The 25845-nt window shown below is 43.8% G+C and overlaps 1 protein-coding gene across 1 annotated transcript in view; it reads left to right on the top strand.

Moving 5' to 3' along the window:
• The window catches only part of ELMO1 (engulfment and cell motility 1), a 372947-nt gene that overhangs the window by 219420 nt on the left and 127682 nt on the right, over positions 1–25845 (top strand). Inside the window, exon 17 of the mRNA XM_074150416.1 lies at positions 20606–20742. Coding sequence (XP_074006517.1) covers positions 20606–20742 — 137 coding nt within the window. The remainder of the gene's footprint in view (positions 1–20605; positions 20743–25845) is intronic.

Genomic DNA, 25845 nt, shown 5'->3' with positions numbered 1-25845 from the left:
TTTTCCAGGCATCTTAATAAGGTTAATACAATTAAGTAAAAGGCACTGATAAATCACAGAATCACAGAATGCTATGGGGTTGGAAGGGACCTCTGGAGATATCTACTCCAACCCCCTGCCAGAGCAGGTCCACCCAGAGCAGGTTGCACAGGAATTTGTCCAGGTGGGTTTTGAATGTCTCCAGAGAATGTTTAGCTTTTGAACAATATTTGGTCACATACATCTATTTGAAAATAGGAAATAGTGACGCAAGGTCAGGCACAGCCAGTTCTCCATCTCTGTCTGAAGGGACTCTAGCTCCTCCCAATCAAGTCCAGGAACACCTTATTCCAGGATATTGGCAGATACTTGGTTTTATAGTATTCCTCACAGGTAAGACGCTACTTTATAGATGTTACTCTAAAAGAGGCAAAGTTTGTGAAAAGTTGTAGGGTTTTTTTAGACCAACAGATACAATGGGGGGAAAAGTTTTTACAAAATAATACAACAAGCTTTTAGCATCTTTTTTTTTTGTTGTTTTTCCGATTGTTTCGGAAACAGAAAGGAAACGCTCTCAAGTGTGCAGCCTCTTCCTTAAGCCTGGAAGTTGGTTGTTAATCCCTGACAAATACCACTTGGTCTAATACAGTTGTCCTACATCTCCTCGTCTTCTTGATTGTTAAGACCTCGGACGGGTCCATTCATGTAGGTTGGAAGATACTCACTTTGAGCAGTCAGTAATGAGAAAGGCATACATATACACATCCATTATTTTGTGTCAGAATGGTGAAGCTCGAGTCATTAATGCCTGGCTCATTCTTATAAACAAAGTGTACCAAATTGCGGGCGTATTAATAGAACATTTCTGCCATGACTCATGCAAAATGGGGATTAGAACCATTCATGATCAAAAATGTCCTAGAGGATATTTCAGAACAATGAATAAACTTCCCTTACGATATAAGTAGTTTGGGGGTTTGTTTTTCGTTTGGGGTTTGGTTTGTGGTTTTGTTGTTTTTTTTTTAATCCTAGCTAAAGTACTTCTCGTGGGGATGTGGGTGTATAATAAAATAGGGAGATTTATCACATGGGTGTACTTTGGACTATTCCCCTTAGTTCTGCCGCTGGATCAGAGTTAGTTTGCTCACCTTGTGGCCCTTCTAGAAATGTTTAGATGAAGCAGGTGTTCTTTTGCTGTTGAAAGCAAACTCTGTTAAAAAAACTCTGTTAAAAAACCCAAGTTTCCCATTTCTGGCTTTATGAGGCTACCTTCCATAAAATGAAATTTGGGTAACTCCCAGTTCAGGTTGATGAGGGTGTGAGGGCAGTTGGAGACCTGTAATGATCCTCAGCAGCAACGTTGTTCGGCAGAGGGAAGGTGAAGTTTTTTAAGGCAGTGAATAATAGATTCATAGCCCAATAAAGAGTCTTATTTCTGGTAGATTCAGCATTAGAGATGGCAGTGTACATCATTGTGTGGTGTATGGCTGGGGTTAACATTTCCCTGCATTTATGTAATTTAGAGCCTGACTTTAAAACATAAAGCACTGACTTTCAAAATCTGGTATTTAAATGAGAGGTGACTATTAAGCCTTTCTGCGGTGGTTTATCAGAGAGGTAATCTCTTTAATAGGAAAATCTCAGTCATCTATTCAGTAATACTGAGTAACCTATTTAATAATAAAAACCATTGTGCCTCATTTCTAAAGCCTGTTCTTTTTCTGTTGGTGGGAGTTGAAGACGGAGTTGACTTTTGCACCGTCTTGCTGGAGCGATGGAGGGCCTATTTGTTAGAATAGCTGAGTGTTCCTCCTCCAATTCAAGGCTGAATTGAATTGTGGGTGCCCAGGGCAAAGTTGTTTCAAACAGAATGGTAGATTTATCAGGAAAAGTGATATATATTAGAGCATCTCAATACTCACTCTCAGAGGAAGAAAGAAAATATTAACCGTATTTTATATTCAAGGAGACGGAATTGTGTGGTATGATTCTCGTGCAAGCAAAAAGAGCTTCAATCAGTTCAGTCCCAGTTGATGTATCCTGGTCCATAGCTGATGGTTGAGGCACCATCTCTGGGGGTATTTAAAAGCCGAGTAGACATAGTGCTTAGAGACATGGTTTAGTGATGGTTTTGATCAGAGTTAGGTTGATGGTTGGACTCGATGATCCTGAAGGTCCCTTCCAACCTGGACAATTCCATGATTCTATGATGAGCAAAACTTACTGAACACGGTACTATTTTTGGTCCATCTCTACATTAGTGGCATTGTAGTGAGGGTGTGGGCTTTGTTGGAAAAGGCTAAAGGGTATTTTAGTGTTCGCCTGAAATTCCAGCTACTTTGGCTGAGAGCCCCACAAAGATTTCTAAAAATGGGAAATCTTTATATACTGGCAGTTCAAAGGTGAGCATGCGAGGAAAGTAGCTGAAACTGGGAAAGGAGAAAAAGTGACAATGCAATATTTGTCATAGTTATGAAACTGTTGGAAAGAGCATTTTTATGAGTGTGGGGCACATTCCTCAGTTTACTTTCTCATTTGGGGGCATTTGTAAGTGTAAGCAATTACAGTTCATTAAGACAGCCGTGTGATAATGACTGTTGAAATATTTTGAATTGTCTCTGAGTTCTCTTATGCTTGCTCTGACTGATGATGAAACACCATCATTAGTGCAGTTTAGTTTCCAGCGAAGAATTACAAAGTTCGAAGTAAAAAGGATTTCTGGCATTGTGCAGAATGAATAACTTCTATTTCTTGAAAGGTAGAACTTTTTGTCTTCTATCCCTGTGTGATGAGTACGTTTTCTTACTATACATTCAGTAAAGCAACATTAGTCAAATTAAGGTAGAAAAAATTAATGCAGTGGTTCCTTAATAGGCAGTCACTGAAGGGTAGCTAGCCTAGGCTTAATGGTGTAAAGGCAGAGAACAACATTACTGCAGAACTGAAAAGGAAGGGTTAGAACTGGATCATTGCAAGTACCCACATAGTATATTCCTCTTCATGGATTTATTGAACTACATCCTTACACTAATTACTGCTCTTTTCACACATGCGAGGGTTGGAAACCTTTTAATTTCCAGCCTAAATATATTCAGAATGATTTAAATTCTGTTTATCTTCGTGCCAACTTTGTTCTTTATTTAATAGTTTTCCTCTTTCGCTTTCTCTCCCCCTCCCCCGTGTATTTATATTATTTCATTTCAGCCTTCATCCTGCTAGATGAAATCAATAGAGTCATTTTGGTCCATGCCAATAGTGTTCTCCATCTGCTGACCGTTTTAGGAGCCCTTCCTTCCTTGCACTTTGTTCTCATTTAGGTCCCGTGTCTTGTGTACAGGTGACCAGAATCGCAGATGTTATACCAGTTTGTGTACTACTGGTGCCTTGTATTGTGTTTTTAATACTTCCTGTAATAGGAATTTCTCACCCGTTGTGTTTACTGTTGCTTTTACTGGTTTTTCTGGTATTTTTACTGCTCCAGAATTATTGTTGCTTTTCTTGGGACTTCTGTCACAGCGACAGCTCTGTATACAAGGGGTCTTTTTCTCTGCTGTTTTTTTTTGTAACTCGTGAGTCTCAGATTAGAGCATAAATCTTTTTTATTACTCAAAATCTTTCATACTATTCAGTGTTGTACCGTCCTGAATTCTCCGAGTCTCAAAGTCCTTCCTTTATGACACTTCGGTCTTCCCTTAGGGGTACCATCAGCAATGCCACCAGTTTTAGGCTCCAGCAGATTTGTGGAGATACTCCTGGATTTTGTGCCAACATCTTTAATGAAAATCCAGAGTCCAAGACTGATTTTGGAGAAATTTGGGTAGTGCTACTCTCAGCTTGATAGCTCCCCTTTCCTTTTTGTCATTTCCATACATGACCAGCATCTCACCCACCTCACCGATTCTTGTACCATATTCCATATTCTCCAGATAAATTATTGATTTTTATGAGTTTTTTTGTCTGGCAGACAGTGTTATATCAAAATATTTTTCTTAAAACAAGTCAGTTGCAGGAGAACTCATCTGTCTGCTGTGCAAATAAAGTCCACCACATTTCACCATGAGAAACAATAGTTATTTTCACGGAATCATGGAATTGTCAGAGTTGGAAGGGACCTTTAGAGACCATCCAGTCCAACTCCCCTGCTGAAGCAGGGTTGCCCAAAGCACATCACTCAGGGCTGCATCCAGGCAGGTCTGGAAGATCTCCAGAGAAGGGGACTCCACGACCTCCCTGGGCAGCCTCTTCCAGGGCTCTGCCACCCTCACCGGAAAGAAGTTTCTCCTCAGATTTGAATGGAACTTCCCGTGTTCCAGCTTGTGCCCCTTGCCGCTCATCCTGTCACTGGGAACCACTGAAAAGAGTCCGGCTCCATCCTCCTTCAACCCACCCTTTAGGTACTTGGAAGCATTAATAAGGTCTCCCCTCAGCCTTCTCTTCTCCAGGCTAAAGAGCCCCAGCTCTCTCAGCCTTTCCTCATCAGGGAGATGCTCCAATCCTTAAATCATCCTTGTTGCCCTTCGCTGGACTCTCTCCAGTAGTTCCCTGTCTCTCTTGAACTGGGGAGCCCAGAACTGGATGCAGTATTCCAGTTGTGGCCTCACCAGTGCAGAGCAGAGGGGGAGAATGACCTCCTTCCACCTACTGGCCACACTCTTCCCTACGCAGCCCAGGATTGCAGGATTTTGCCACGGAATATTGGATGAAACAGACTTGATCCCTTCTTGGTAAGCCCGTGCAATTTTTATTCCAGTCTCTCTTCACCTCGGTATGTTTTTAATTGTTTTCCTTCAAAATTTGTTTTGAGGCTTTGCCTGCTGTTGAGAACAGCCCTGACAATAACCAATTTCACCTTTTACTCCTCCTTTTTGGAAGTGTAAACCCTGTGTTTGCTTTTGTGTTCTCTGCACACGACAAATTTATTAAAAACCTGCCTTACTTGGGAGGCCACGTGTAGGACACAGGGGGAAGGCTTCATGAGACGGAGATGGAAGTGCCCTTTTACGATGAAGGAAGGGGCATCATTTCAAAAGGAGGATGTTTAATATAAAGCGGATTCTCTTGCAGATTTTAGGGAAGTACGTGGTGGCTTTATGTCCCAACCCATGACACTGCACTGCTGCTCCTGGGAGGTGACAGAAATTCCTCCTCTGCTTTGGGACCGCGAGGGAGCAGAGCTTCAGCTGAGCGCCCACTTGTGCTGCCAAAACCCTCTGATAGTTTGAAGTGACTTCTTATAAACCTTGACTCTGCTGTTTTTTGCCGCCAAAGAAGTTTCCTGGATGTCTTTCAGGTGTGAGAAGTCAAAAGAGAAGTCTGTAAGCTTTAGCTGCCTGTTAAATCTACTAAGGAACTGTGAAACCCCCTTGTGTTGCGTGAGGAGGTGCTGGCCTTCTCTAAAATAAATTAAAAAATAGGTAACATAGGAGAAATTAGTTTTGAATGGGTTCCAGTTTGAGCTCATCTGCTGACTGAGGTCATTCTGGTTTGGTTTTACTCAGCGCAGGCTGCTGTGAGAATGGGAGCAGTGGGTGTCCATGAGCACACCTCTTCCCTCTGTGCCAGTGTTGGCATCCGGGGTTGCCTTTTAAAAAACAAAACCAAAACAAAAAAAACCCAACCAGCCAAAAAACCAAAACCACAGAGGTTTGAAATGGCTGCAATTCAGACTCTCTCTAATTGATTGCTGGGGAAAATTTCTTGCTGCTGGAATCTGCCATAAGAAAAGTTTCGGCTACTTTTCTCAAATTTAAATGGGAAGGAGTTGATGTTTATTTTTCTCATAAAGCCAATCGCGGCTTCTTTTGCCTTAGTGATTTTGAAACCAACATTTCTAATCTGTCCTATTGGTGATGGAGAAATCTAGCTATTTCTCCAAAAAAAAACATTTGAAATCTCAAGTTGTTCCTTGTTGGTTTGTTTGGAAATGTTATTTCTGTAACTTGTCCCAGGAGACTGGGAAACGCTTTCCTTTTCCAGATGTATTACTTCGCAATTCCAAAATAGATGCAAATAACCTGTACGTACAGGTGTCACAGCTGATCAGATTCAGTCGAGAGAATTGAAGAATGCTTTCTGAGAGCATGATTTTTTATTTGTTTTTTTTTTCAAATGAGTTTATATTGTTTAGCTTGTGTTATGAAGGAGTTTATTTTAACAAAAGCCAGGCTGGTACACTTGGTCCTGTGCAGTGGCTCTTAAGACATGACTGAGCTAAAGCTTTGCACAAGAAACAGGCAACAATAATCCTAAATTTTGAGAACTAATTTTAAACTGAAATGCAGAAGCAAAGAGAGGTCTTGTCTGAGTGACCTTCATTTTTCCTCTCTGAAAATGCTGAGTGTCTACAATGGGAGTAAGAGGAGAGAATCTCTAAGCGGGTTAGCTTAGCTCCTTTTTCAAATACAGCCATAGGCCAACGGAGACATTTCAGCTGAGGGGTTTTGCCTGCTTTTTTTTATTATTTTTTTTTGGGTTGGTTGGTTCTGGAAATCATTTTCATGCTGATATGTTGCTATTCTGCAGTTCTTTATGCATACAGATGTATTTCTGGAGTGAGTGATAACACACTTGAGAAAATAAGACCCTCAAGGAAAAATTAAGACAATTACTCATGGTCAGGGTGGAATAAAGAGATAGAAAAGATATAACTGTCTTCAGGAACCTCGAGGCACCATGTAAAAATTACTTTGTTCAGTTCTGTTAGTCAACAAGGACAGAACAAATAATGGATTTACAATACAAAAGAGAAAATGTATATCAAATAACAATGACAACAACAAAGCTAGAGACTAGATAAGCGATGGAACAAGCTCCAAGGGACTACTGTGCAGTTATTAACACTGGAGACATTATAATTTAGACCAAATTTCCTCATTGTTCCGATTCTCCTAGCTTACAAAGATGTGACCTCAGCAAGTCTTAATGTGTTTTCTGGGCCCTTTTCCCCTCCCAGTCTCCCACGTGTTTACTGTGTTTATACTCAAGGGCTTTTCACACTAAGTGTTGTGAGGTGATTCTCTGAGCTTCTCTATAATCCAAAAGGTTTGGGGTTGTAATGAATGATGTCTCTTAATATACAATGCAAACGTGCTAGGATATAGAGCAGGAATTCATTTTAAAATGTTTGCGTTCTCTAAAACACTTCTAAGCAAGAGATCTGTTTCCCTGACTAAAATACAATGTATTAACATTTTTGGTGGGTGTTTTTTTACAGCGATGTGACTGAAATGCTGGTTTAATGTTTCAGCCTATAAAGAAGAGCAATAAAATAAAGTAGGGAAATACGACAGCCTACTTAAACATTTCCAAAGCATAACTTTTGATGACGGTGCTTGTACCTGTCTGAAAGGATGCTCTGGCAGCTGTCGTATCCAACAGTTGAGTTTGTATCAGTGGGTGAAGTGAAAAAACCTCCACTAGAGCAGCTTATGAGCTGAAATGTGGCGCTCGGAAATGTGTTGTGTAAATCATAGAATCATAGAGTGGTTAGAGTTGGAAGGGACCTTAAAGATCATCGAGTTCCAACCCCCCTGCCATGGGAAGGGACACCTCCCACCAGACCAGGTTGCTCAAAGCTCCATCCAGCCTGGCCTTGAACCCCTCCAGGGATGGGGCATCCACAACTTCTCTGGGCAACCTGTTCCAGTGTCTCACCACCCTCACAGGAAAGAATTTCCTCCTAATATCTAATTTAAATCTCCCCTCTTCCAATTTAAAACCATTACCCCTTGTCCTGTCACTACACTTCCTGACCAAGAGTCCCTCTCCGGCTCTCCTGTAGGCTCCCTTCAGATATTGGAAGGCTGCTATGAGGTCTCCCCGGAGCCTTCTCTTCTCCAGGCTGAACAGCCCCAGCTCTCTCAGCCTGTCCTCATAGCAGAGGTGCTCCAGCCCCCTGATCATCTTCATGGCCCTTCAGTGGACCAGTTCCAACAGGTCCATGTCCTTCCTGTGTTGAGGACTCCAAAGCTGGACACAGTACTCCAGGTGGGGTCTCACCAGAGCAGAGTAGAGGTGTAGAATCACTTCCTGCGACCTGCTGGCCACACTTCTCTTGATGCAGCCCAGGATGTGGTTGGCTTTCTGGGCTGCCAGCGCACATTGCTGGCTCATGTTGAGCTTCTCATCCATGAGCACCCTCAAGTCCTTCTCTTCAGGGCTGCTCTCCAGCCATTCTCCTCCCAATCTGTATTTGTGCCTGGGATTTCCACGTCCCAGGTGCAGGACCCTGCACTTGGCCTGGTTGAACTTCATGTGATTTGCCTGAGCCCATCTCTCCAGCCTGTCCAGGTCCCTCTGGATGGCATCCCTTCCCTCCAGCGTGTCAACCGTGCCACCGAGCTTGGTGTCACTAGCAAACTTGCTGAGGGTGCACTCTATCCCACTGTCCATAAATAGAATCATAGAATCAATGGTTAGAGTTGGAAGGGACCTTAAAGATCATCAAGTTCCAATCGTTGTTAAGCCTGTGCTCTAATTAACTTGATTTGCTGCCCACCTTTCAAGAGGTTGAGTTTGACATCTGAAGAGTTACCGTTAACTGATGTCCTTGTAGGGATTGATTAACGTTCACAAAGCTGTTTGAAGGTGCTTGGCACTCCGGCGGTGCGGTAGGGCGATGGTCTTGGACAAACAGGCTAACAGGCGCTGGGGTTCCATGTTTCCTGAGCAGCTTGCACCCCACCATGTCACCGCTTTCCTTTTTATTTTTGTGAGTAGCAATTACTCGTTTTGGTCTGTGCTAAAAGAGTATGCTTCAGCAGTTTTATTTTTGTTCCGCCAGTCTGACTTCGGGAGGGACTCGCGCCCGGATAGTTAAAAACATAATTTACAGATTAAGACAATTTGTAAGGGGAGAAAGCAATTTATGGGGAGTTGTGGTTAGATAACGAAGATGCAGTTTTCCCAGCGAGTTAATGACCTTCACCTCAGCAAGTCCAAATAGTGATTGAGTTCTCAAGGAGAGGGAAAGTTTGCAGTTCCCCACGGATCACTAGGTTGTGGCTGCCTCACACAGCGCGGCTGGTTGCCTGTGGCAGACCCAGAAAGGAATAGCGGGTGGGCTGTAGATGTGCTGGAGTGCTACCAGCCTGGGGTATACGGCGTAGGATTTTACCTGGGTGGGCTTGTAGCCAGTAGCCAATTTCTTTTTTCTCACATTCTGTTTTCACGAAGGGGGCCAAAAAAAAAAAAGTTGGCATTTTGGTGCATATATGTATAAATATTTTGGCCCAGGTGGCCAAGAAAGCCAATGGCATCCTGGCTTGTATTAGAAATAGCATGACCAGCAGAAACAGGGAGGTGGTTGTCCCCCTGTCCTCAGCACTGGTGAGGCCACACCTGGAGTATTGTGTCCAGTTTTGGGCACCTCAATACAAGAGAGATATCGAGGTGCTGGAGCGGGTGCAGAGGAGGGCAACGAAGCTGGTGAAGGGCCTGGAGAATAAATCGTACGAAGAATGATTGAGGGAGCTTGGGACTGTTTAGTTTGAGGAAAAGGAGACTGAGGGGAGACCTCATCACTCTCTACAACTACTTGAAAGGACACTGTAGAGAGGTTGGTGCTGGTCTCTTCTCACAGGTCATTAGCGATAGAACAAGAGGGAATGGGTTCAAGCTGCAACAGGGTAGGTTTAGACTGGACATTAGGAAGAAATTTTTCACAGAAAGAGTGGTCGAGCATTGGAACAGAATGCCCAGGGAGGTGGTTGAGTCACCATCCCTGGATGTGTTTAAGAGCCGTTTAGATGTGGTGTTGGGGGATATGGTGTAGGGGAGAACTTTGTAGAGTAGGGTAGATGGTTGGAGTCAATGATCCCAAGGGTCTCTTCCAACCTGAATGATTCTATGATTCTGTGAAATGTGCATATTTTAAAGGAGGTACACAGTTTGTGGGGACGCAGAAGGGGAGGGAGGAAGAGGTGTTTCTGTGAAGGCAGGTTGTCCTAAGAGCTGTAGTAGTGGTGGTACCGCAGATATTTTCAAAGAAGCCAAGGAGGGCTGGTAGGTGGGCATCTCCTGGTTCTGGAGCAAGCAATGCAGTTTTGGCACAGTTCAGAACCAGATCTGACATGAAAATTGAGCTGCCATCACTCTAGGATGCGTGATAGAGTGGATTCCTTCACCTTAACAACAGGCAATCGTTTATTTTTTTTTTTCAATTGAGATTGATGTCATCTTCCCCTGTGTCTCATTCTGTTACTTTGTTTGGCATTTTGAGTGTATCTGGGATTGATTCGAAGGAAGTGGTTGAATTTAGAGTGCTTTTGTTCTGCTGCCTTTTCTGCGATGGCAGGGGAACTGGCGTAAGTTTAGCTGTCTTACTTTCTAGAGAGTGGGTCATTTTTCCTCCCAGCTTTTGCACTTCAGGAGCTAGCCTGACTGCTAATTCAGTGTAATTCAGACTGTAATTCAGTTGTGACCTTTTTTTCTAATAGGGGAATCACTTGGTACCGGGAAAAAGATTCGTTTCCTTCCTGGCTTGACTGCTGGTTTGTTGGCTTCTCCGTTTGCTCATTTGTTTTTCTTCCTTGCTGCTGTTGCTCACTTGTAAGATCAATAAAAAAAAAAAAAATAATGTGTTTTTCCACTGGTTGTCTTACACAATGACCACATAATTTCTTTGCGCTATAATTTTAAACCTTTGATTTTAATGAGGAGGTCTGTGTGAGGGAAGGGGGAATGGGAGCTGCTTAGTTTCCAAGGGGGGACGTAAAAATCTGTAGACTTCCCAGGTGACTGTTTGCGATATTTTTCCTGCAGGTTTTCATAGGTTTCCTTTAAGTTTTGCTTACAGATGGAGCCCTAGCCAGCCTGTTTAAAGCAGAGTTAATTTTCAGTGACAGCTCCTCTCTCGTGAATCAAAACAGCATGGTCTATATTTCAGATGGTAAGCAGAGTATATTCTTGATGAATTATCTCACAGAAGGTCTCTGGAGAGGCAGGAGCTATAACCTGTAATGCAACTTCCTAAGAAAGAAAATGGGTAATTAGGGGTAAGAGTGTGCTTTTTAGCAGGAACCACTTCAGGAGGAGAAGCAATAAGCTGGTAGTCTCTAAAAGAGTCAAGAGTAAGCAGTGGAAAGTCGTTGATCCTGCCGTGAATGGTGGTTTCTTGGTGTGCAGCTCGTGGGAGGGGACATCAAGGAGATGCGCGAGCAAAGGCAGAGCAAGTGCCCACTACTTCACGGGAGGTGATTCTGCCCCTCTACTCTGCTCTGGTGAGACCCCACCTGGAGTACTGTGTCCAGCTTTGGAGTCCTCAACACAGGAAGGACATGGACCTGTTGGAACTGGTCCACTGAAGGGCCATGAAGATGATCAGGGGGCTGGAGCACCTCTGCTATGAGGACAGGCTGAGAGAGCTGGGGCTGTTCAGCCTGGAGAAGAGAAGGCTCCGGGGAGACCTCATAGCAGCCTTCCAATATCTGAAGGGAGCCTACAGGAGAACCGGAGAGGGACTCTTGGTCAGGAAGTGTAGTGACAGGACAAGGGGTAATGGTTTTAAATTGGAAGAGGGGAGATTTAGATTAGATATTAGGAGGAAATTCTTTCCTGTGAGGGTGGTGAAGCACTGGAACAGGTTGCCCAGGGAAGTTGTGGCTGCCCCATCCCTGGAAGTGTTCAAGGCCAGGCTGGATGGGGCTTTGAGCAACCTGGTCTGGTGGGAGGTGTCCCTGTCCATGGCAGGGGGGTTGGAACTGGATGATCTTTAAGGTCCCTTCCAACTCTAACCATTCTATGATTCTGCTTCTGCACCCAGGAACTCCTGACTCTGGCCCTCAGTGTTCCAGGTCTGTGGTGTTGCAAGGGTTAAAAGAAAATGAGCAGGAGTATAGCATTTAGCAATGAACTTTGCCAATGGGTGTTGTAGGGCTCCAAAGAGTGGTTGTGCAGTGTAAGTGATGGCCTTTATGCTGCTCTTTATAAATGCTGAGAATACCTACCTCCCCCGTTGCTACTGTCATCCTTCCTGATTTGTCTGGAGATACAGTTCAGGCCAGTTTCTCTGAGGGCTTAGGAGAGAAAGGATGCAACAGGGAAGGGACGAGGGTATCAACGTGTAACAGATGTGATAAGGTGTTCCCCTTGATAGGTCTGAGCTTAGCTGGCCTCACGTCGATGCCACTATCTGTGTCGGTCAGACTTCAAGGAGACAAGCAGTCTGTGGGCTTAGAAATTCTCAGAAATGCTTTTTTTTTTTTGAGGTTTTTTTTAAGCTCTCATGTAGCCGTCATTGCTTTGTGTGCTTTGCAAGGTGTCAGGAACCTGACAGAGCAGCAGCGTTGCCTTTTGTAAGAAGGTTTTGCATAGTATTTTAGCTTGCTTCTGTAGATTCTGCTTTATATGTGTAATTCCTTCTTATCCTATATGTTTACTAGAAGTGACCATAAAGACTTACGGTCTTTTGCGGCCTGGAGCATCTCTCTTAGGAGGAAAGGCTGAGGGACTTGGGTCTTTTTAGTCTGGAGAAGAGAAGACTGAGGGGGGGATCTGATCAACGCCTATAAATACTTAAAGGGTGGGTGTCAGGAGGATGGGGCCAGTCTTTTTTCAGTGGTGCCCAGGGACAGGACAAGAGGGAACGGGCACAAACTGGAACATAAGAAGTTCCATCTAAACATGAGGAGGAACTTCTTTCCTGTGAGGGTGGCAGAGCCCTGGAAGAGGCTGCCCAGAGAGGTGGTGGAGTCTCCTTCTCTGGAGACATTCCAAACCCACCTGGACACGTTCCTGTGCAACCTGCTCTGGGTGGACCTGCTTTGGCAGGGGGTTGGACTAGATGATGTCCAGAGGTCCCTTCCAACCCCATAGCATTCTGTGACTCTGTGACTTCATAGTCCCTAAGCCAATTTATCATGTTAGTCAATTAACTTTCTGATGATTTTAAAGGTCTTTTCCAACCTAAATGAGTCTATGATTCCATATTGTTATTCAGGGGTACTGTAAATACGCCAGAGCATAATTGCAGGTCTGTGATTGCAGATCTATGTATTTATTTGCACAAAAGACGTTCCTTTTTGATCTGACAAATACAAGCCCTTGTTTTTCATACCATTTCCACTCTCGAGTTTTCTCCTCGAAGTGTGACAAATTCCAGTGAAGTGCTCCCTCACCTCTGAAAATGATACTACAATTTATCCATCGGGTTTTAAAATTGTGGTTTCTTATTGTTATTGATCACTGCTTTTTTTTTTTTTTTTTTTTTTTTTTTTTTTTTTTTAAGACTGAGAGTAGTGGAGGAGGGAAGAGGGAGGCAGAGCACTTTCCCGTTTGCCCAAGAGCGTGCGGTGACACGTTGTAGAGGCAATTCAGAGTTATTAATATCAGGCACCTGTTTTATCCCAAATAAAACTAGCCTTTTGAAGGAGATGGGAATCCTTATCCACATGATGCTGACTCTTTAGATGTAATCTTCCTCGTTTCCTTCTTATGTGTAAGAGCTTTTTTAGTAACTCTCCCCTCTGCACTTTGGTTTTCTGTTTGCCTTTCCAAACCAGAATATTCAGTCTTGCGAAGTCTCCATGTCTATTGAGAGTTGCAAAAGGAGTTATTTTTACAAAGTCAGCCTGCTTATGTGGACAAAACCGGCTTGCTTTCAGTTCACCATCAGCTCTGGACGTGGCAGGGTGAGTCTGCCCCGATATTGTCCTTCAGTGGCCTCCTTATGGACGTAGCACAGATGCCACCTCTGGATGTGGTGGATCTGTTGGGAGTGATGAGTGCGGGGCTTTATTGACTCGTGCTGCAATAATCAGGGTTCTTCTTCCACCGCTTTTATTTGGGAGGTGGATTTTTACATAGTGGCTCTTTGATCTAATGGTGTCTTAGGGAGGGGAGATGTCTTTCTGACACAGCAGCAGTTGCCTTCAAAGCAAATCTGGGTGAGTTAGTGAAGAGCTTGGGGCTGCGTGTGCTGTAAACATCCTAGTCCTGCCTGTCTCGTCAGGCTTGAGGCTTCATGGAATCCTTGTTTTTCATTGCATAGTGAAATTAATTTTCAGCCTCGAAAAAGGAAAGCTTACAGTCTGTAGGAAGCCTTTAATGTGTACTTTTCTTCCAGTTTCCCTAATGAGAAGTCTCATCAGTTCAGAGAAATGCTATTCCCTTGTGTCTCTAGGAGGGGTTTGAGTTGGTATTGTTCTGCACGTTTAGTAATCTCGTATTGTTTCTATTCCAAATAATATGTGATCAAATAAGGTAAGTTGTTGAAAGTCTGTTGTAGCCATATATTTCTGGGTAGTTTTGGTGCTCTGGAAACGCTACATACCATGTTAAAGAGGGGACGTTTTTGCCCTGCTTTACATGACCAGCTCATGGCTTTCCTCAGTAATTGTGTGCCTGCTACTTCGGTGCTGAAATTTTGGATTCGGATTCGGATTCAGATCCACTCCTGATGTCTGAGGTGACATTTTCTGAGACGCACACATACACCCACACCCCTGGGGAAACCAGTGGCACATCTTAAATGGTTCAGAGGTGCAGGCTGCTTCCTCATCCCCTCTTTGTTTCAGAGCAGGTGAAACAAAACCCTCACGTAACTCCTCTAGATTTGGAATTTAACCAGTGCAGCTTAGCATTTTGCATTATTTTGCTGTGTCTTGAAGCTTAGCTGCTTGCCTCTTGCTCTCTCAATCCAAGTAAAAGGTATGAGTGGCTTTTGTTCTGATACCAGTTGGGTCTTCTGCACAGTGCTGTTCCCCAGGAAAGAAAATTGGCAGCGGTATTACTACTTCATTACTGCGCTGTCATTGCTAGTGACCTTCCTTGCCTTAAATTCCGCTGTTTTCCCTGGCGCGTACCAGAAAGGTAGCCAGAGGTTTTATCTCAAATTATTGCCAGCAGACTACAGTGATCGGTGGGGTAGATAACTTGGCAATTGCTGTATTTCTGCAGCATTAGGTGTGCTTTGTCTTACGTACTCTGTGCGTTACTGAGAGAATTTTTGATTGCGTGTATAAAAATGATCATGGCAGTAGTTATTTTTACTGTGTCGCATCTTCAGGGAGAAGCAGAAATTACAGTACTACTACTCCTGAGGGCTAGTGAGAATTAGTTGTTCTTTGGTTGGCAAATAATAATCCCGGAGGAGGCTGTGCCAAGTGGAGAGGGTATTTCCAAGGTCCGTATTGCACCCTTCATTTGTGGGTCTTGCTGCACTTCAGAAAGTGCAATGGATCTTCCCACCTGCCTCCTCTCTGATGAAATATTGTCATCTCCATTCTGTGAAACTGGGGAGAGCAGCAGAGGGGATAAAGGGCTCGTGCAGAATTAAGCAGCTGCTCAGTAACAGAAAACGCAGATCTCTCTGGAGGTTGGACCTCATGGATCCCAGGTACCTTTCAGACAGGGAGATGTTTTCCACCCCCTCTCTCCCTAGGACTTTGCAAACCCAAAGGGCTCCGCGTCGCTGCTTCTGTCATCTCAAAATTGTGCTGATGCCATTTCAGGATGCGTTTCTCGATGGGTGTCGTGGCGCACAGGATCCGCTAATACCACCCTCAGCACAGAGCCTTACTCCTCACCACGGATGTCAGTCTGTCCCTTTATGTGTGACAGCATTAACGCCAGGTGTCCGTATTTATATGGCTTACTGAATAATTTGATGGATTTAAGCTGTCTGCCTGCTCTTGAAATATTTGAGAATACACAGCCACGTTGCCACTTTTATTTATTATCTGCTTAATCAACTCTGGTTGTATTTTGTAGGTCGGTTGTACAGGGCTGACATCCATGAACAAGGTGCATCATTTGTCATTAGCAAATTGTCTTTGATATGCATTCCCAATGTAATGGGGCCAGGCCTTAAATTTACAGAAAAATGATTGTTTAAATCTCCTCAACTTGTCTCCCTTAAAGCATCATGAATGGATTTTGAAAATAATGGGTTGGGCAGTTCCAAATTTCAAACGTTCTTCTTTGTGGTAGCTGCGGCTGTTTATTATTCTGCTTTCACACCGGTACAACCTTTTTCATTTCTTGAATTCAAGAACTTCACAATGGAGGTCACAATGACCATATGCCATTTTAAAGACATGATGGGGGCTGAGTATCTAGTATCAACGTAGCAGTTTGACAGAGTCAGGAAGAAAGCCCAGGTTTCATAAGATCAAGAGCAATTCCTCGCCTAGAGAGGTATATTTCTGTGTCTGTCTGCTGTTGTAGATTTTGGGGGGAAAGAGGGGTTATCTCCATGCGACTTTCAAGTATTGCACAAAATAAATTCTAAGATAAAAAAAAAAAGTATTCTCTTTTTTTTTTTCCCTTTCCTTTCCAAGTAGAATACATTTATAGATATCTATACGTAGCCTACTTCTTAAGGTGGGGCAAAGATGTAATCAGCACTTCCAGCTGTCAACCGGCATCTGTTGAACTGGTGGCCTTTTGTTCATAGTAGTTTGGACAGCGAGGTGACACACCAGCCTGGTGTCTGGTCCTGATGCGCTTGTCCTTCCCTGGAGCCTGAAATCCACGCTGTCTGTATTCAGTTCACCACGGCAACTTTGAAATTTAAATTTCTGCTGTACTTCAAGTCAAACATCATCGTGTAATCGGTGCCCTTCCAAGACAGGCTTATGCAAATATGCAAATACCTAACTGTTCTCAACACAGCTAGGAGAAACTTGGCCCTGATGATGTTGTTTCTCACGGGAAAGGGCATTGAGAGATGGGGTAAAAAAATGAAGGTGTAACTCTTTCGTTCTTCCTCAATTTGTTTCCTCTTCCCTGATGTTTTCTACTAATCCGCAGAGGAACACCGTAACATGTCAAATCTGTTTACTGCTCCAACAGTCTGGGATGCTTTAATGCCTTTGTTGTGATTTAGGAAATGAACTGACAGACAAAATTGTATTGGGGAGACACTAAAAATACACCCTGAAGGAATCACGTAAACTTCCAGGTAGAAATTAGCTCTTTTTTTTTCTTTTTTTTTTTTTTTTTTTTTCCAGTGCAATTTGTGATGAGAAACGAACTAAGCTTCTTCCTCAAAGTCACATCTATAGATCAGATAGATCAGATAGGAGCTTGAAGGGCTGCTTGAATCCTGAGAGGTGGCGCGTTGATCTACAGCTCTGAGAACTGTGCCCAGAAAGCAAAATCAACAAGATCTTCACCTGATTTATGTGGGCCAGACATCTGTGATGTGCCTTTCAAAGGTGATCTCACAGAGGCGTAATTAAAACTTGATGATGTCATTAAATAATCATGATGATTTGTGTCCCTGCGTTGCATCCGCCTGTGTTTTGTGTGGTTATAAACGTGGTTAGTCCCTGCTCGGGAAAATGCAGGTTAGAGAGTGCTAGGCTTCAGGGCAGGAATTTTGTGCACAGCTCGCATGTAGAAAGTCTCCAAATTATTCTAATGCTGGGCTTCTGTTTCAGTTTACAACTCATCAAGCTAGTGAAAAAATAAATCCGAGACGTTTTTAATTAGTAAAACTCAGCAGCCTCTAAATTTGCCCACTCTGCAGAGGCACGGGCAGTGCTCTGATATTGGAGATGCTGACTTGGGGCTGGAGAGAGTGGGGTTAAAACTCGGTCTTACTCCGGTCTGGAAACCACTAGTAGTACAGTGTTGCCTTTTCCTTCATCCTCATCTTACCTGTCAAAAAGAGAAAGAATATATTGGGACAAGGGTTTGTCTTTTATTAGCTGTTTAAACCCTCTGAGCAGAACATCGATGTGACCTGAGCTGCAGCCTATAGGTGTGCTATAATGTAAACACTGCTGATACGCTTCTTTGTGATTTTTCCATTGAATTATATTATTTTGGATAAAATTTTCAAGACATACAAAAAGCTATCTTTGAAGTTGAGTATGGAGATTTTTTTTTTTTTTTTTTGCTCTACTATCTGGATGCTGGTGGGAATTTTGAGGAAGCTGTTTATCATTGAATTTTTCTGAGGATTTGTTCTGTGCTTTAAGACATTGATCCTGCTTTCTAACAGGCCTAACTTTCTCCATTTATATCAATAACAGTGATTTTTACTCTTTCATTTTCAGACTGAAAAGGCATAAAACACAGTGTGTTGCCTACTTACGAAAAAAAAAAAGGAGGGGGGGAGGTGGCACCTCTGATTCTGCATGCAGAACGGTCAACGCAGTAGCTACAGTTTGGGGCTGATTATCATAAGGAGCGTGAGTTAGAACAGATGATCAAGATTCTGAGAATCCCTAGGCTTTCCATTAATTTTGATTTATTGATTTTTATGAGCAAGAGCAGTCATAAGCTCAGGCTCTGAGGAGGATCAGAAAGGCCAATGCGTGTGGAGGGGTTATTGCCTTGTTTCTTGCTGTGATTTATCCAGCGAAGGTACTGGCTGCATTCTTCTGCTGGGTCTTACTTTATTTCTTCTCATCATTGTAGTATTTCATGACCTAAAGACAAGGGCCCTCCGAGAACCTGTTCTGTTGCGTCTCTGACATTATTTCAGACTGCAGGTCCGATTATTGGAAGTGCTGAGCCTTTGCAGCTCCAGTGGAATGAGTGGAGGTTGAAGGTGCTCTGAAAATCATGCCTGAGGCATTTTATTCTTTTAAAGGAATTGAGTCGTGCCTCATAAATATAGGTCTTTGCTTTGACTAATTCCCCCTTGACTACGCATCCTTTGAAGTAAATGGAGTTTATTTGATTAGAATGAAACCTGTGCTCCAAAATTAACTCTCATCCTCGCTGCGTAGCTGAGGAATTGATTAGATCTTAGTAAATCTGATGTTAAAATTAAGCTGCAAATTTACAATTAAGCTTCAGAGTTTTGCTTTGTAATTGGCGGAAAAGATCAGAAACCCTTTTTCTTTCAGGGTTTAGGTGATTCTAAGCACAACTCATGTTCCTATGGCAGAGCTCCTGGTGTGGCAGAGGTAACTAAACACGCTGAAAGGGCAGTTTTGGGGCTAGAAGAGGTGCCAGGACCAAGGGTTTGCAGCGGATGCGGGGAATCAGCCTTCTTGAGCCATTCACATTCTCCTGCAGAGTCTTAATTCTGATTTTTCTACTTCCGCTGAGAGAAAGAAGCTGTCAGGCAGTAATCCAGCCCCAAGAAAAGGGCGGTTTATCCCAATGCTCGACGATTCCACTGTTCTTGCAGAGGAGGAAGTCTCATAAGAGACTAGACTTAATCTAGAGAAGAGAAGGCTGAGGGGGGATCTGATCAACACCTATAAATACTTAAAGGGTGGGTGTCAGGAGGATGGGGCCAGTCTTTTTTCAGTGGTGCCCAGGGACAGGACAAGAGGGAACGGGCACAAACTGGAACATAAGAAGTTCCATGTAAACGTGAGGAGGAACTTCTTTGCTGTGAGGGTGGCAGAGCCCTGGAAGAGGCTGCCCAGAGAGGTGGTGGAGTCTCCTCCTCTGGAGACATTCAAACCTGCCTGGGCACATTCCTGTGCAACCTGCTCTGGGTGGACCTGCTTTGTCAGGGGGGTTGGACTAGATGATGTCCAGAGGTCCCTTCCAACCCCATAGCATTCTGTGATTCTGTGAAGTGTGAATAAGCAGTGGCTGTTTGATCCTGATTGAAGGGAAGATTCTGCTCTATAGGAATGTGTGAGACCGCTGGAAAAGTCCGAAGAACCACTCATGCAGAGGTGAAAGCTAAAGCTGAGAGATTCAGGGACTGGGTATATGAAGAAAGGCTTAGTCAACTTGACTTTTTTTTTTTAAGAACATAAATACACAACCTACTGAGGTGGCCCTGCAAGTCATGGCAGGGATTAAGGATCCCTTTCAGTCCTTGGCTAAAGTCCTTCTGTTCCCAGTTTGCTCAGACGTGCCCAGAGGTCAGCATTGCTTCAGCCCTTAGTTTTTGAAAATCCATTCTTCGCTCAAGGAGATTGACAGCAGTCTTGACAAACGGTACTTTTCCTTTTTGAGAACATCGTTATATAGTGTTCTTTTTTTTTTTCCTTCCTTAAAGCTGGTATTTGATTAAAAAAAAAAAAAGAAGTTTGGGCTTGGTTTGGTGGGTTTTTGTCACCATCTCAGATACGGGATAGGTGACAGAAGATCCATTTTTCTTATTTCCAGCTATTTTCGAAGAACAAATGTAATCATTTTACATTCTCGTCTATGTGTCTGTCTAGATTTCTCTGGTTCCCTCTGTGGTATATCCATGTACAAGATGGTAGATCATCTGCTGTGTCAGCAGAGCTTCACATTGGCGTGTGTGCGTTGATCTAACATGGTTTTGTGACTGCTGGGGTTGGGTGTTTGGTTCTCAGCAGGCAACGTGGTACGTGCTGTTAGCTGTGGGGAAGGCTGTTGTTTTGATGAGGAGGCTCGTGCTTCTTCCCTGTGTCTTTGTGGCCCAGCCTGAACAACAGAACTTGGCACAAACAAAACACCCATTGAGAGGATATTCAGGCAAACAGGTAGTTGCTTCCTCTTGTTCTCATTTCTCATCTCCTGCAGACAGGCTCTATACTGTGTTTTATTGTCTTTAGGACTGTAGACCAAGGCTGGCTTTTTTGGGGATAATGTTTTGATATACTTTGCTACTAGAAATGGGGTTCCTCTCAATTACAGTGTGTTCTCAATTTTGTGGCTGATTGTATTGTATGTTTATTTTTTGAAGCTTCTGCCTGTACCTGTTTTATTCCACCCCTCCTTGTTTTTCTGTTTTTAGCCAGTGAGACCTGCAACGACTTCCATCCCATGTTCTTCAGCAACGACAGATCGTTTGAGGATTTCTTCTGTATCTGCATTCAGCTCTTGAACAAGACCTGGAAGGAAATGAGGGCAACTTCAGAGGACTTTAACAAGGCAAGAAAAAGGGTGGGGTGGGAATAACCGGGCAGGATGGTGAAACAAGGCCATGTATTCTTTCCTAGAGGCACGGGGTTTTATTAATCGCCCTTCTGCTGGATGCTGTGGAGTTTCATCTGTTCCGATTCTTTGCACATCAGAGAGCCAGCGTTTAGAAAGCAGGGGTAGGGGATGGGAGGTGTAAGGGAGGTTCATATACCTTTTTCACTCGTGTTGCACTGCAGACTGTGAAACTAAAAACCTGGCTTGAGGGGAAATTTTGCCTTTTTATGTTTGCAATATTATGCTGAAGTGCTACGGCCTCCAAGGTTGTAAATAATGCAAAAAGAGTGCTGCAGTGATAATTCTGTGCATCCCTTTCATTTCGTATGAGCGCTAAAGTGATAAAATATTCAGGAGTGGACACAATCCTGACAAAGTGCTGTGCAGTTTAGCCCAATAAAGCAAAAAACCCAAACCAACCAACCAAAAAACCCCACAAACCCCAGCCCTCAGTATTGCACCCTTTTTGTGGTAAGACAAAATTCTGAAAGTTTCAGCCAATCTCCTGATTTACCGACAAAGCTGTGGAGATCAGGGCTACCTGTCTTAATGGTCCCTAGACATCCTATTTTAACTGTCTAATTTACCATGAGGATGAACGATACCTTTGGCATTTTGTAAGAATGACAAACTCGTGCTTTGGTGGCCAGCTGGCATCCTTATCTTTGTTGGGCTCCTTTTAACTGGATCTTGAACCTCTCCCTGAGACTAGATGTTGGTTACAGAGCTGTTGCTTGAGAATGACAAGTGAGACTGCTGCACTCCGTCAGCACGTGCCATAGAAGTGCTGTAAAGTCACCAGACTCAAATGTTCTGTGAGACCTAGTAAGAATCACAGAATGGTAGGGATTGGAAGGGACCTTCGGAGGTCACCCAGTCCAACCCCCTGCCACCCAGAGCAGGTGGGACAGGAACGCAGGCAGATTTTGAATATCTCCAGAGAAAGAGACTCCACACCCTCTCTGGGTAGCCTGTTCCAGTGCTCCATCACTCTCCAAGTAAAGAAGTTTTTTCTCATGTTGAGGTGGGATTTCCTGCGTTCCGGTTTGTGCCCATTTCCTCTTGTCCTGTCACCAGGCACCGCTGAAAAGAGTCTGGCCCATCCTCTTGCCACCCGCCCTTTAGATATTGATAAGCCTTGATGAGATCCCCTCTCAGTCTTCTCCAGGCTAAACAGATGCAGGTCTCTCAGCCTTTCCTCATCAGAGAGATGCTCCAGTCCCAAGAATGGTCATGCCTGACTTCTAATTGGAGCTGACTATTACCGAAGTGGTCTGAATGTCCATTTTCCACTGCAGAGCAAAGGTGAATCCTTAGTGTGGAATAACCTTTGTTGAGTTCTTCTAGGTGAGATAGTTGGCAGCAGTACCAGAACCCTGGCAAAAGAGAGAAGGGAAGTCCAAGATGTGTGCCATTGTAGCTGGACGACCTAGAGGCTTGTTCTTGCATGGAATTTCTGCCACGCTTCTCTTACCTAATGGTCCAGGAGCGCAGAAGGAGCAATAGCAAGATAATTTACTGAAGAGTACAGAAAGCTAAAGTCAAGGTGTCAAAAGGGCAACAACTTTTTTAAGACTACTTCATAATATGTGGTTGTTTTAAAAAAAAAAAAAAAATTAACAACTGCCTATTACTTACAGGCCTTATGTTTCAGTAGAAGAAAGCTTTGTGTACATAATTTCCCACAACTTGATTTGGAATATTATTAGTAATCCTAGGGGATTGAGGAAAAAATGGTCCTGTGTCTGGCAACAGCCCAAATCCCCCTAAAAAGAAAAAGAAATTTGCTTTTCAGTGTTAGACGTTGTTATGGAGCTTGATGGAAGATCAGGCGGTTTCTCCTCTGATCTGACTAGTTTTCTATTTGTGTGAATAATGACAGGAGCAGAGGAAATGGTCTGAAGTTGTGTCAGGGGAGGTTTAGATTAGATATTGGGAAGAATGACTTTACTGAGAAGGTGGTCAGGCACTGGAACAGCCTGCCCAGGGAGGTGGTGGAGTCGCCATCCCTGGAGGTATTTAAGGAACGTGTGGATGTGGCACTTCAGGGCACGCTCTAGTGCCCAAGATTGTTAGGTTGTGTCTGGTTGTGGGTGGGTGTGGGGTGTGGTTGTGGGTGTTTGCTTTGTGTGGGGTTTTTTTGTTTTTGTTTTGGTTTTGGTGTTTGGTGTTGTGTTGTTTTTTTGTTGTTTTGTGGTTTTTTTTTTTTTGTTGGTTGGACTCGATGATCAAAAAGGTCCCTTCCAACCAAGAAGATTCTGTGATTCTGTTTTCTGTTATTGAAAGTCCTGTGACTTCACCCACCGGCTCTTTCAGGTTCAGCAAAGCGGGTGGTGGGTCCTACTGCGTGTGTCCTTGGCGACACAGGTGATCTTTAACTCCTTGGGGCAAAGCTGAAACGTTGGCCCTCGTGCTACCGGGATTTGTGTCTGGTGGTGGCACTACGGTGAATGAGGGATGAGCCCAGGATCCCTGCCTGCCAAAATCCCTCTTGATTTTGTAAAGGGGAAGGAATACTAAACCCTCACGACTCTAATTTCTAACAGTTCAGTAATTATAGGATCATAGAATGGTTAGAGTTGGAAGGGACCTTAAAGACCATCCAGTTCCAACCCCCGTGCCATGGACAGGGACACCTTCCACCAGACCAGGTTGCTCAAAGCCCCATCCAGCCTGGCCTTGAACCCCTCCAGGGATGGGGCAGCCACAGCTTCTCTGGGCAACCTGTTCCAGTGCTTCACCACCCTCACAGGAAAGAATTTCCTCCTAATATCTAATCTAAATCTCCCCTCTTCCAATTTAAAACCATTACCCCTTGTCCTGTCACTACATCTCCTGACAAAGAGTCCCTCTCCAGCTCTCCTGTAGGCTCCCTTCAGATATTGGAAGGCTGCTATGAGGTCTCCCCGGAGCCTTCTCTTCTCCAGGCTGAACAACCCCAGCTCTCTCAGCCTGTCTTCATAGGGGAGGTGCTCCAGCCCTCTGATCATCTTCGTGGCCCTCCACTGGACCCGTTCCAACAGGTCCATGTCCTTCCTGTGTTGCGGACTCCAACACATCTGCTCATCTGAATCCTTTCTTTTAGTCATAAGGAGATTTTTGTGCTCTTACCCACTTGGAGTGACATGTGGTGGTGATGTGCATTACTCAGCTGATAAATGTCTGAAGGGATCTGTGAGTGAAGCGAACTGTTGTTGCGTGGGCTTGTGAAGCACTTCTGGATTTGTGGGGGATGCTAACGTTACATAGTGGTACCCAGGGTTTACCCATCTGGTTTGTGGGTGACAGCTGCCGGTGCTGATGGTGCTGATGGCTTCACCAAACTAAACACCACCATTTTTCATCCTTACCTAGCAAGAGGTTTTGGTGATAATGACACATTTTTCTGCGTCCTTCCCCTGTGCTCAGGGCCCCTGTTTCTGTGTAGTTACTTTCAAAAACTTGGCAGGGGAAAGCCATGTGGACCCCAGGGAGCCTTCACCCCCTACTTTCGGGAGTGAACATGGAGAAAGCAGGCCTGACAAGATGCAGTAGCTTAGTTGCTGTGGAAAAATTCTCTGTTGTCTTCTCTTTGTGTTACTAATTTTTAGTTTCGATGCCTTGATTGTCATGGTAATGTGTGAAACACCACTTTGCTATGGTTTGCTACCCACCTGGCTGATGTGGGATCATTCGTTTTCCTCCTCCTTCCCTTCCTCCCCAAAAATCTCCAAAACAAAATTGGACGCTCTCAGTATATTGGATGGTAAGTCTGGAGACCTGGAGGTTCTGTTGAAGAGCTAATCCGCTTGCTTTGATCTTTAATCACAATTGAAGAAAAGGAGCTTTTGGTTTAGTTTTAAACTTTTGATTAATCGCAACAGCTCGTACGTTGAGGGGCTATAGGAGGTCTGTGGGCACATATAGAGATTCATTTCCCCTTCTCTTACACTGGAGAGTGATAGGCACTGAACGAAGTGATTGAATGCTTCCCCTCAGGTGTCAGTGCCGATTCTCAAGGGGTTTTTAAGCATCAGATTAAAACTTCCCTTTGATGAGAAAATGGCATAAGGAACTATCATGGCTCCTCAGTCCATGCTGGGGAGATTTTATATAGGCTTGTTAATTTTTAAAGCTTAAAAAAAAAAAAAAATTAAACCAGCGCTTTGCTCATAGTTGGAAGGGTTTTATGGTGTTTTAGTGAAACATTTATGATCTCATGCTTTGTCTCTCTGATTCTCGTGCATTGAAACAGACACCTTTTGTCAACTCTTGCATTAGAAAAAGGCCTTGGATCTCTACGGTCGTAGCACGATACTGTCAGACCTAAAACCTTTTTTACATTCTCTCAATATACTGGTAGATATCTGAATAGAATAAATCAGTCAGGCAGCTAAGCTTATATTATGCCTTTATAACACTTTAAGACATGCATAATTCATGTCTGGTGAGTTTTCTAGAGAAATTAAGATGCAGTTGGATAGACAGACATGCAAGTGGCAACAATGCCATTTGAAACCTTTTTGTTTTTCTTTGAGCCTACAGATGATCAAAGGACTTTTTACAAGCTCTGTCCTCCACAGTCAGTTGTGAGCAGACAGCATGGTTTATGACTTCGAAAATATAATCTTGTCTCCGAGCTTTACATAATTCTACATGTTTTATTGCAGCAGAAGAAAGCATTGCATATTGATTTTGGGAGTCGGTGCTCGCTGTAAAGAAGGCTGGACTGAGTTATCTCCACACTCCAGCATCTAGACACCTTCATCACCAGCCTGCCCATTTAATAGGTGCCCATCAGTCAGTTTGCCCTCACGCAGGAACCACCCACGCTCTGCTCAGGGGAGTCAGGCCCTGCTGCCACACAGACTTAAGATGTACTTAAAATGGTTGGGGTTTTTTTTTATTGTTTATTTTTACCATGATAGTCGATGGAATTCGAGGTGATTGCCCCACTGTAAAATGCCTTCCATGGGGCCAAATGAAAGCATGGACTATTTTTTGTCGATCCTCACTAATTGTCCTTAAGCAAATGCAGCTGTGTTGCTCTAACGAGGATTTACATTGAGATCACTACCT

The sequence above is a fragment of the Numenius arquata genome, chromosome 7, assembly GCF_964106895.1.
Source record: "Numenius arquata chromosome 7, bNumArq3.hap1.1, whole genome shotgun sequence".
Taxonomy (NCBI): Eukaryota; Metazoa; Chordata; class Aves; order Charadriiformes; family Scolopacidae; genus Numenius; species Numenius arquata.
Note: the sequence above shows the minus strand (reverse complement) of the source record. Positions and strands in the feature narration are given on the sequence as shown.